The sequence below is a fragment of the Neopelma chrysocephalum genome, unplaced genomic scaffold (genome assembly GCF_003984885.1).
Source record: "Neopelma chrysocephalum unplaced genomic scaffold, ASM398488v2 Primary Assembly neopelma1_69, whole genome shotgun sequence".
Classification (NCBI taxonomy): domain Eukaryota; kingdom Metazoa; phylum Chordata; class Aves; order Passeriformes; family Pipridae; genus Neopelma; species Neopelma chrysocephalum.
In genome coordinates this window covers 11,787,440-11,799,604 of record NW_020897729.1, presented here as the reverse complement: position 1 = coordinate 11,799,604, position 12,165 = coordinate 11,787,440, and the positions used below count along the sequence as shown (strand labels likewise).

The following is a 12,165-nucleotide window of genomic DNA, read 5'->3' as shown; positions in this document are numbered from 1 at the left end:
GAGCGGCCGCCGGCCCCGCGCGGGGACGCGGCCCCGCCGCCGGGACTGCCCTGCGCGGGGCGCGGCTCGCGGGGCGCCCGCCGCCCCTAACGTGTCTCCTCTCTCCACAGGTTGGTACTAAGAAGTGCCTTTCCTGACGTCGCTGCTGCTTGGGACCGCTTCTAGAGCAGCCGCTGCTTTTGCCTTGCTTGCTGCCAGCTAGACTGCGACGACAGCGCTCCGCCGCTGCCAGCCCCGCGCCGCCGGGAAGGAGGGTCCGGCGCTGCCCCCCCGCCGCCGCCGCACTGTGCACTAAAGTGTGCCCCGAAGGTCAGAGCTCTGCCGCCCGGCAGCCGCGGAGAGGAGGAGAAAAACCCCCAGCCCAAAGCCAGTGTCGGTCGTTGCTCTAAACTGCTGCATCTGTCTATGCCAAACTAATCGATCCCGATCGCACCGCAGAGCCCGCTGCCATCGCTGCCTGGAGGCACCTGCCAGCCGCCGGCCCGGGAGCCCTCGGGAAGCGCTGCCAGAGCCGCCGCGGCCCCAGGCCCGCACTCAGGATGGGCTGCTGAGCGCGGGGCTCGTCCCGGCCACGCTCCCGGAGCCGCACCTGGCTTGGCAGCCCCGGCCTGCCCGGCCCAGGAGCGGGCTCGCTCCCCGAACTCTGGTGACACAGCTCTTCCTCGGGATTGCAGCCACCCGGTTTTACACGTACTTATTTTAACATAGGGAGCGGGGGAAAACTGTGTTCTGGAGGTGGCACTTTCATCATTTCCAGTTTATCAGTTCGGCTCCTCGTTTTTATTGGAAATTTTAACTACCTGTAAAATCTAAAGATGGCTGTTAGTGTCACGCCGATCCGGGACACAAAATGGCTAACGCTGGAAGTGTGTAGGGAGTTCCAAAGGGGGACTTGCTCGAGACCAGACACGGAATGTAAATTTGCACACCCATCGAAAAGCTGCCAAGTTGAGAACGGACGTGTAATCGCCTGCTTTGACTCATTGAAAGTGAGTAAATGTTACATTATTTTCAAGGATATGTAGTTAATGAAAGAAGCAGTTGTAGCCAGAGGAGCCCTGCAGCCGAACGGGAGCGCGTGCTGGCTGCCAGCAGTGGGGTGTTCTGCTGCTTTTATTTTATTGATGCCTGTCGATTTGTTTTGCTGTTTTCCTCAGGGGAAGGATAGGGGGAATGAAGGGAAAATACGCCTGGCAGGGCTCAAATCCTCTGGTATGGCTACAGGGTCTCATTCTTCGCCTCCAAATTATTCCCTGCCTGTAGCTGGAATAAAGGGCACTTCACGTAGAAACAGCAAAGTCACTGTAAGGATTCTTTGTTTTTAATAGCACAAACCACGTAAGCAATATGAGGATTTGTTTCCATCTCGTAACTACCAGCGGGTTGTTGGTGTCTCTGGACAGCTGATGGTGAACCTTAGAAGAGTGTTTTCCTCCCTGGGTTATTCGGGTGTCCGTGAGCACCCTGCTTGCCTTTCTGTGGTTGGCACTGCTGTGGTTATCCCATCTTTCTCCTAAATGCACTTGTTTAAGGGAGGGACAGCACTTAGCAGAAGGCAAGGTGCCTCTGGATGTGCAAGCAGGGCAGGAGCAGAGAGGGTTTGCAGGAGACATATCCAAGCTAGGTACTGTAAATGTCTGACTGTTGTTTCACTGTAGCTGTAGTTCCAGTGATGGGCGTCAAACGTGTGGGTCCCATTGCCTTCCCTTGGTTTTTCATGAATTAAATAAACTGTGTAAAATACTCATCCCACAAACAGTACAGAATTAATTCAGCAGAGCCATGAAAAAATCAGAAGTTGGGAAGCAGAGATGTGTCTGTCAGTTTTTTCTCCAGTGTAATTTTCTCTGGCTGGGCCCAGCTCCCGGGAAGTGGAGCGAGTGCGTGGAGCTGGCTGCTGGCAGGGACGTGCTTGGGGAGGGAGTTGTAGCTGTAGCAGCTACTGCAGGTCGTGCACAGCCAGGCCCCGGCGCAGCCGGCAGGAAGTGGGTTATGGTGGGTTTGTGTCAATCCTGCAACATCCCGAGCTTGAAAACCTGTCTCATCTCAGATCGGGGCGGAGAGTAAAGCTTTGCAGTGCTCATGGGCCTGAAATACCCACCCCATCGCCCCCAGCCGTGATTTAACTTGCACAAATGGAAATGGTTTTGTTTCTGTGTTGTTGAAATTTGTTTTAAAGTTACGGTAATTCAAATGCACGCAGGGGTTTTAGTTTTAAAATGTCGAAATAAGATGTTTTTATGCATTAAACAAGTGTGGGAGGTAGGAGCAGAGCCAGTGCTGGTGGGGAGTCCCAACCCCGCGGTGTCACCTCGGTGCTGCCAGAACACAGGCCTGGCCTCAGAGCCTCCAGCCTGTCCCTGTGTGAGGGGCTGAGAGCACCAGGCTGGGTTTGCTGGTGAAGCAGCACCTGCGTGAGGGACTGAGAGTGCCAGGCTGGGTTTGCTGGTGAAGCAGCCCCTGCAGTGTCCCCTGGTTCCCAACAATGAGCTCTCTGGCCACAGCGGCCTGGCCCTGCTGGCCTCGCGCTTCTCAGGGTGAGGATCCAGCCAAAAGGGTGGAAACCAGCCACCAGAGTGAACGGGGCATGAATCTCCTTTGCCATAGGAGACATCACCCAGGTTTGTTGCATGCCAGCATCCCCTGCTCAGACTTCTGACGTTGTTGGAAGTGCCTTAAGGTCTCCCTCAGTGCTGGCTGGGGAGGCCAGCGGTGCTGGGGCCAGGCAGCGTGGGCTGGTGTCTGTGTGAGAGGGGATGAACCAGGCTGGCCAGGCTTCCCCAGCCCCAGTGGCACGGGTTGCCCTTCTGCTGCCGTCATCAGGGCTCTTTGCTTCCTTTTTTAATGCAGGAGCTGATGATGACCTTTGCCAAGCGCTGCAAGGTCCGCGGGTGGTAACCGTAGTTAGCGTTACTGCAGATCCTGGAGGAGAGGAGCCTGCTGCTGCCCCGGGGAGCCAGGGCAGGGACAGAGCTGGGAGCTGGGAAAGAATCCGCTGTTTAAAAATACTCTGCTGACCAGAGCTGTTTACTTGTGCTCATGCTGAAAGGTTGGCCCGTGGCAGAGCTGCTGTGTGCTGGAGAGGCTCCCGGGGGCTGCAGCCGGGGCACGGGGCAGGGCAGCTGCTCCCGGTGTGCCCACGGAGCCCGACGTGGGCCTGGGACCCCTGGCTGCCAGCACTGCCCCGGGCTGGGCTGGGGGGTTAAGGAGCTGCATCGTGTACAAGAATACCTGGGGTAAACAGAAGAGGGAATGTCTTCCTTCTGGGGATTCCCAATCCCCGTCGCTGAAGCCATTGCTCAATTCTGGGTTTGTGTCAGCTCCGGGTCAGTGTTGGTGTGTGCTGAGCTGAACAGCACTAGGCACTGTGTTACCTTGTCTGCAATATCCCAAACTTTAGATGTTCTATGAAAACAATTTAGGGAAATGCTGCACCAGCTCTGTCTGGACCCTGTAAGGTCAGTCAGTAGTTTAGCACAGAGAAAAAAAGATTTTTGATTAGGACATTCAAAAGTAATTTTTAATTTTTCAATAATTCAGTATGTAATATCTCTGCTCTTTACTAAAATACCAGTACACTGAAAAATTTACATTGATGTTAAAGTACTTGATTTCTTATTAAATATATATAATATTAGTATTAATTAAACAGCTATTCTTGCATTAACTCTTGGATGTAAACATATATTTAGCCACTGAATTATTTTTTTCACAAACTAAGAATGCATCTTGGCAGGGGGCTGGAATGAGATGGCCTTTAAGGGCCCCTCCAGCCCAAAGCAGTCTGTGATGCTGTGTTCTGTCACTGGTGTCACTCCCAGGACCTGGTGTGAGTGTTTCAGTGCTGTGAGAGCTGACGTCAGGCAGGTGTGAGCGCTGCAGAGCTGCAGCCCCTGGAGCAGGACTTCTCTGGAGCTGGAGATGGCCCATGTGCTCTGCTATATTTAGAACATAAACAGGCACAGCAGATACTGGGAGGGGATCCTGTGCAGTGGCAGTGCCCTTCACCTCTGGCCTCTGCCCAGATGTCCTCTGTGGGCACAGAGAGGGGGACGGAGGGGACAGAGCGCGTGGAGCACGCGGCCACCGCAGGCAAACGCCACTGCCCTGCCCTGCCTGGAGGAGGCAAAAATAGGTGCCAGAAGTGGAACTTTGGGTTTGGGTAAGGCACTTTTTTTTCTCTTTTTCTTATTTCTCCCCCTCCCTGTGAAGTGAACGCACAGACTCTGCGTAGGGCTCAGCAGGGAGGGGGGTGTTGGCTCCCGGGGTTCTGCCCTGCGCTGTGTGAGGAGCGGTGGCACTGCAGCCTGGGGCTCTGGGCACTGTCACTTGTTGGGAAACACATCCCGTGGGCATACCTGGCAGCTCCTTCTGGCCTGGGAGGGGGAACAAGCAGCCGCTGGTCTGTGTTAATTGGGAGTGTGGGGAGGAGGAGGCAGCCAGGCCTGTGGCTGCAGCCTCCGAGGTGCTGCAGGAGGGGTCAGGGCCGGGACAGCCCCAGCGGGATGTTGTCCTGCTGCCTAATTAGTGCTGATGAAACCTGCAGGGCTGGCCTGGGGGAGTGTACAAATCAAGATGAACTTGTGTGGGATAATCTGGCCCTTAGATATTAGGAGGATAATTTTAACCCGAGAATGATTATGTAGTGTATTCAAATTGTGCGCTGGAGCGGCTGAGTCAGCTCCAGCTCTGGCTCTGCCTTCTTTAAATGCCGTAGGATTTTTTCCCTAAATTTGGATGCCTAAAAGCCTATTAGACTGTCTACAGCAAAAATAAGCACTCAAGTTCCTAAATCAGGAAGCTGGTTTGCAACAGAAATTTGATTTTTAGTGTAATTTTGAAACATTTTCTTCATTTTTTTTTTTTTTGCTTGGAAAAATAAACCTAAGTAGAACTCATTTTGAAATTACGTTAGGCTCGTCAGATGTTCCGATAGATGAGTCATCTGCGTTTCCTGAAAGCTGAGATAAAGATGTCTGAACAATGGGGAGATAGATGTCAAATGCAAATCTTGTGGGAGGCTGCAGATGCAGAGGACACCCGGCAATGCTCTGGGGCTGCCCTGCTCTGCTGCCCTGTGCTGGGGAGTGTGACACGGGGAGTGTGACACGGGGAGTGTGACACGGGGAGTGTGACACAGGGAGGGCTCAGCATGGCCCCACCTGGGCTTTCTGCGGGGTGGGAGCTGTTGTGGCCCAAAACCTGCTGGCTTTTCAGTGGACACGGTGAGCAGGAGTCACACCCCTCCCTTTGGAGCGAACATTCACCGCGGGCTCTGCAGCTTCCCAATCGATTTTTGCTCTCTGGAGTTACTCTCCGGCTAAGGCAGCTCCTTTGTGCTTAAGCTGGGTGTCCCAATGAAGTGTAAAAGCTTTTTCCTGCTCTCCCTTCAACAGCTGAAAAGTCTTGAACTCACACATTTCTCTGCTTCTGGAAACTAGGAGTGCAAGTCTCTTCACTGATGATGTCTGAGCTTGAAGCTGTGGTGCTTTGTGTCTGAGATCCACCAGTACTTGTTATGATAGTATTTTACCTTCCAGTGTAGAAGTATTTATTTTTTTAAAAATGAAACTCCTGAATTCTGTAGAAGTGGCTACTACCTTTTACCAGGAAGCCTTAAAAATATATAAATGAATTATTGTTGAAATTGGTGAGCACCTTATTTCTTCCACCTCAGAGATGTAATTGTTAATTGTTCAAGTCTCTCTACTTCATCACTGCTTCAAAAACTATTAATTTTTTGACTTGCTGTTCCTCTTTGTGTGACATGTAAGGATGTGGAATAAAAACCTTATTTCTTTTAAAATGAAGAAAAGAGAATCCCAGTAAGTGTATCTCACTAGTAGTGTGAACATGGCAGATCATGGCTCTGATTCTTCTTTAATTAAAACAGAAGGAAAAGCCCAGAACACTTGAGCAGGTGACTCTGGGGTAGTTTTACCTGTGTGGTGTCTGGCACCCTGGAGCCTGAGGCAGGGACAGGATTCTGGGCGCAGAGGTGAGCTGAGGCTCGGGCTGGGAGGCAGATGGACACAAGGCTGATTCCAAGGAAGCTCGTAAAGCAGTAACCCTTGGCAAAAAATGAAAACATAAACAGTGTTCAAATTCCTAAGGTCTGATTTGCCATTTCTCTCCTCTCCAGCCTGTGTGTTTGCCAACAGGCTGAGCTCCAGAAGAGGAAGCGAAGGGAAAGTGGCAAATACGTAGGGAAAATGGGGCAATTGTTAGGCTGAGTGGCAAATAGTCCATTAACAAACCAAACAATCCAAAGCACGTGTGTTCCTCTCTGAGAAGATAAATGGTGTTTTGAAATCTTATCAGATCCTTGGACAAAAGAGTTACGGCTCATTTTACAGCTTCAGCTCTGCCTCGGCAGGAAGAAATTAAATAAAAATTAAAACATTGCTCTGCAGCATTTGCACTAATTTTTTAGAGGCTGTGCATAATAGAAACCAGCATGGGCTTCTGTTACAGTCTGGAACTCTGCTGGGCATAGTCAGGATCAGTAAAATTCTGAACTAGTTTGCAAGGGAAATGTAAAAGGGCATAAAATAAGGAAGCCTCATGTCTAGAACATTCAGTCATTTGCCCCAAGTCTTAACTGTGTGGTCAGGAGCAGCCTGTGAGGCCTCTCTCCTTCCCAGGATGACCCCGAGTCTCTGTTTTCCCAAATACAGATGCCTTGTTGCCAAGGCTCACTGAAATTTTTGGAAGCAACAAATTACGTTGAAGACCAAATGATCACATCTGGTTTTTGCCTTTGGAATGTGCTGGTGTTTCTTCGTTGGGGCAGCAGAGCCTCGTTAGCCCAGGGATGTCCTTTAGGAACTGCTGGTGTTCCTTGGGAGTCTGTGCTTCCCATCAGGAGCAGGGGCTGTGTCGGAGCGTGTCCGATGCCGGAGAAGGAGCCTCTTCTCCAGGGCACTGGCCAAAGTCAAGGCGAGTCCTCAGCCCTCCTACTGATTCACTCAGGTCCAGACAACCCTGTTAGGAGAGAGAACCAGCATCATTTTGGGGCTGGTCAGTAACAGGCACCTCCTCCATCCTCTCTGTTTGCTTGTGCTTCCTTTTGTTCCACGCGGGCCCTGCCTGAGCTGGTGTGAGGGCTGAGGGTCCAGCCTGTTTCTCCATCCAGGGCTGCACAGCAGCACTCAAATCAGAAATAACAGGAGCTGCTTTTATCCTGATCCAGAGTTCTCTCTTGTCCCTCATTTCATGGTGCCACTAGGAGGATTACTGCTGTTGAAGTGAGATTTAAGTCAACAGAGAATTGTCAGGTCCTGAAATACAGGATTATGCAAGTAAGAGAACTGTCTCAGGGTTCATGTTTGAATTTATTGAGATACTTGTGACTTATCCTCTTCATTAGGGAACATCTGAGGATTTAACTGATGCAGAACATGTGTTGAGGTAGTTGAAAGCAAGTGCAACGTTTTGATCAAATAGAGGAAAATACATCTGATGAAGTGTTTTTTTAAAGAAGAGGAATAAATCCAGCGTAGTGATGCTGGGGGACTTCACCCTGGCACTGGCAAAGCTGCTTCCTGCATTTTTGTTATACCACACTCGCTGCATAAACTTCCCAAATCCTTGGAGATCCTGCAAAGTCCTCTGGCTTCCCAGCAGGGCTGGTGGGTGTGTCAGTGCTGCTCCATGGGAGGGTGCCCACAGAGCCGAGGCTGCTGACAGGCTGCAGCAGGAGAGGGGCAGGGGCCGGCTGGGGAGCTGGATTTGGATCCTGCTCCAGCTCAGAGCACTGCAAGTCCCGTCAAGTTCCTGGAAAGACACTCTTTGACTCCAGATTTCTCTGGACCATTCCTAACTTGGCGAAATACAATGGAGTTAGCAAAAAGAGAGACAGTGCTGCTTGAGGAGGGGAGCAGTTTGGGGAGCAAACAAAGCTCATTGCTTTTTGCTGGTGTGATTTCAGTGAATTCACATGGAATAATCCCAGGCTTAAACAGAGGCATAAATAGTTGTGAGATGGAGATTTAAATTTGAAGAAGAGGAATGGCAGAGTGTGGCAATTGTCCCTCATGTGTGTGCACACTGCTCCTTGTGCTGTGCTGGCTGCAGGGAGAGCGTGTCCATGTGTGCCCAAGGGAGCAGCTGGCATAGAGTGGGGCTGGGAGGCTGTGAAAGGTGGGTGGCTCTGAGGCCACCTCTGCTGGGGGACATCCCTGTGGGACCAGGAGGAGCAAACACTGCATTGAACCCGAGGTGGAAGGTGGCAGTTTGTGGCTGGGGCAGGTCATGGGGTCAGTGGTATCCCTTGGAACAGGGTCATTTATTTGGGGACACGCTGAACCCCCCCCAGTCCAGGAGCAGCCAGCAAACCCCAGGTAGCTGCAGGGGTGGTTGGTAACCACCACTTCACAGGAGTAAAGCTCATTGTTTTCTGCTCTTATTAAGTTGTTCCTGTCTCCTGGCCATGGATGGAGTTGCTGTCCAAGGGAAGTACCCACCTGCTGAAATTCAGGAACATCAGGAGCCCTGTGGCATTTGAGCCCCTAGCAGTGTTAATGCTCCTTCAATATCCAGCTTTTCCAGTGTTGTTTTCCCTTTCCCTGTACTTTGTCTAGGTGTTTTAAAAACATTCTCAATGTTGAAAGCAGAAACACAAGCTGGTCATAAACATCATTGGGGTAAGATTGATTTCTGTGTGCTGGAGAGGAACCTGTGGAATAACCATGTGTGGAAGTGTGGAAGGGAGCAGGCAGAGTCCCAGGGTGAGTGTGTGGCAGTGCTCACACTCTGGGAGCACAGACTGATAGTGGCAGAAGGGAGTTTCTTTATCCTGACAGGATTCAGTCTAAAACCCTGTGCTGGTCTTTGATACTGGGCGAGGGGGAGGTTGCACATTTTTATTTGAGAGCATCTTTCCAGCCTTGGCTAGCCCAGGGAGAGGTTTTCATTCCTCAGGAGCCTGGCAGGTTTTTAGGTGTGCAGGAGCCAGCACAGCAGTGTCAGGAACACCGGTTTTCTTCGTTTGTTCTGTCACATAGGAACAAGAGTGTGCACATTTAACTGAAGTCTTTTGAAAAGAACAGGCAGAATGAAATGTTTTCTGGGGCCTTGGGGCTCCTTATAAACTGACATTGCTGAAGCAAATGCTGGGAGGCAGAAAAGTGTCCAGCTGGTGGGTGTTTTTGAGCAGAATTGGGCCGTCGGTGCAGCAGCTCGAGCACGTTGTGCCACTGCAGACAGGGAGAGCTGGAGCGGGATGGGCTGCTGGCTCTGCTGTCCCTTCCCATTTCTGACAGTGGAATCAGGGTTTGGAGCCAGCTGTAGATGGGAAATTGTGCCTGGAATTCAGCTTTCTGCTGGTAGGGTGTGTTCAGAAGATCATCTGCATCGACATCCTCTTGCTTGACCGTGCCCTGGTAAAATCTTCCCTGCTGTGAGCTGAGTCAGGAGATAGCTGGGGTGTCTGCAGGGACTGTAACCAAGTACAAATGCAGGTGAGCTGGAAGAGCCCCTGGCTGGGCACACTGAAGGGTTAAAGAGTTCACACTCACTAGACACACCTCAGAGGAAACAGAGGAGTCAGTTCCTTGTATCCCTTCCCTTGTTCCTTACTCCAGTTGTTGCCTGAAGCTGCAGCTGCACCTCGTGTCTGTGGAGCACAGGGAGGTGCTTCCCTGGCACAAGGTGTGTGGGTGATGGATGGATGGATGATGGATATATGTGGCAGCTTTAATTCCCAGTAAAGTACCTTACAATGCAAAGTTCTTGTTGACAGTGGAGCACAAGGAATTTTTTCATAGAAAAAAAAACCCGTTTGTGATTTAAATATTTCCTGGTGATGCTGGGGGGTTTGTGGTGGGGTTGGTTGGTCAGGGGAACCCCTCACCAGGCCAGGCATTTGTTGCACAGAAGTGACTGTGTGTGGAGCTGCAGCTGGCAAAATGGACCTGCAGCAAAGTGTGAGCTCACAGCAGCCAGGACCGGGCACTTTGGTCTTTTCCTGTAGCTGGACTGAACAGGAGGAAGTAGGGGATTTTTAGAACAGTTACACCATGTAGTGTTGGTTAAAACTGGCTTTTTTGGAAATGATTATAAACTTTATTTAGAGCAGGAGTTAAAGGAGTCTCCAGACCTCAAAGTCAACTCAGTTTTTTGTTGCAATGAAAGTAAAACTACTGCCCTTTTCTAATGGCACCAGCAAAGGTCAGGGCAGTGTAGGGTTGGACAGTCATTTAAAACATGGCTGGGAAAGTGTTTAGAAGTGTTTAAACTCCTTTTCCCCCAGTAACTTACTTGTAGCAGGTTATTTGCATGTTGCATTTTGTGTTCAGAAAGCACAATGGTTATTATTTTATGGATGTGCAGGCACAGCAGTGAGCACATGGGGTCATATCTGCTCTCACCTGCCAAAGGCTGGAACACACGGGGCAGTGTTGGTGCTGAGAGGAGACAGGTTTGCAAGGAACCTCAGTGAACTCTCTGGGAAAAATAACCTAAAGGCACAGCAAATGTGTGAATGTTGGTGAGAAATTAACTTTTCTGCACGCGATTGTTAAATAAGCAACAAGTCAACTCAAATGTGTGTTAAATAGAAGGAGATTGATGGGGTAAGCAAGGACCCTTTTCCAGAGGTCCTGGAGGTAGCAGAAAAGTCCCAGGGGAGGTACCTATGGGTGAGGGGCACGTTCAGAGCACACAGAGATGAAGATACCAGAGGAAAGTGAGAAAAGAAGGTGGCCAGAGGGAAAGAGGTGGTGATGGCCACGGGAGTTCCTCAGCACGCCCAAGTAAAATGTGTGAGGAGGTGATTAAGTCTCTAACTAGAAGAGAAGGCAGGAGAGAGGAAGAAATTAAAGGGAGAGAGAGAAGAGACAAATGGCACGAGGTTGAAGAGGTCAGGTGCTGTTACACCACGTGGAAGGTGGCACAGAAGAGGGGCTGTGTTTGAACAGGGCGAGCAGAGGGGAGCTGGGGGAAGCAAAAGGAAAGCCCTGGAGATGGGAGAGCCCAGAGCTCAGGCAGTGCCCCAGGGATGCAGTGTGCAGTGCCCCAGGGATGCAGTGTGCAGACATCCCAGATTCCTCCTCCAGAGAAGGTGTTGGTTCCCCGTTTCTGCCAGCTCTTTGCAATAGGTTTTTTGCACCTAGTTCCAAGTGTGGCTACTGGTGTGATTAAATATATCTGAAAGCTGACACTTGTTGATGGGTTTATTTTGTTTTACTATGGAGGAAAGCACAGATAGTTTTGCCTTGTTTGAGTCCTTTAGCATTTGGCTTCATTAAGTCAGGCACTGAAAATTGGGAAAGTGAGGTCTTCTCTTCATGTTTCAGGCCACTGGCTGAAGACACTGTTGATATCTGTAACAATGTGAAATATTTTTACACAGTGTTTGTCCACATTATGGTTTAGATGTTTCTGATGATTTTAGATACCTGATGGTTAGACACTGATGAAAAAGTAGCTACAGTGGAAGGTTAAAGTTACTTGTTATACTTGTGAACTGAGTGTTCTACTCTGGGCTGTACATCTGTGTGTGTCCATACTATAGACTGTGTATGTGCTCTTTGTGTACTGTATAGATGTGTCTGTATGTGGATGAAAAGCCCAGATTAATGACACCTGCAAGGTTCCCTGAGGGCAGTGATGGTCAGGAGGTGTAAACTTCCAGAGCCTTGTTGTTTGGGGGGCGTGGGGTGTGCAGGAGGCCCCGTGTCTCTGGAATCCTTGCCCTTGCTGTGCATTATTCCAGCAATTGCAGCCACTGGTGCTGGGTGGCTCCTCCAGTTTTTTTTCAGGCTGTGCGTTTTGTTGTGTTGACTTTAGGTTTGTACGTAAAAGGGAGCCTTCAGCAGCTGCAAAGACCTTTTGTGAATTAAGAAATTCTTTTGTGGTTAAATAAATTGAAAATAAATTTTGCTAAAAATACGCCCGTATTTAAGATTTAAGATTTGGAAAGCATTTCTGGATTTTATTGTTGTCTGGAGTACAGCCACTGGTCAGTTGTCCAGCATCATCCATAGCTGTTACATTCTTTTCTCCCTGTTCTGTTTAAATGACAAATAATTAAGTGTTACTGAGTGACTGCTCAAATTCTGTTTTGATCACCTGACAAATTACTCAGTTCAGCTTCTGCTCCTTAATGTTGTGTTAAAAGCTGTCTGAGCCCTGGGAGCTGTGGAAGGCAGGGATTCCCAGTGG

General features: G+C 50.0%; 1 protein-coding gene across 8 annotated transcripts in view; it reads left to right on the top strand.

Moving 5' to 3' along the window:
* Positions 1-49: 49 nt before the first annotated feature.
* The window catches only part of MBNL1 (muscleblind like splicing regulator 1), a 55,039-nt gene continuing 42,923 nt past the window's right edge, over positions 50-12,165 (top strand). For 3 of the 8 annotated variants that reach the window (XM_027685428.1, XM_027685430.1, XM_027685427.1), the window contains exon 1: positions 52-989. In XM_027685428.1, coding sequence (XP_027541229.1) covers positions 816-989 — 174 coding nt within the window. In that variant the 5' untranslated portion in view covers positions 52-815. Of the gene's footprint in view, positions 990-12,165 lie in introns of all 8 variants that reach the window. The other 5 variants (XM_027685426.1, XM_027685425.1, XM_027685431.1 and 2 more) reach the window with 3 other exon arrangements.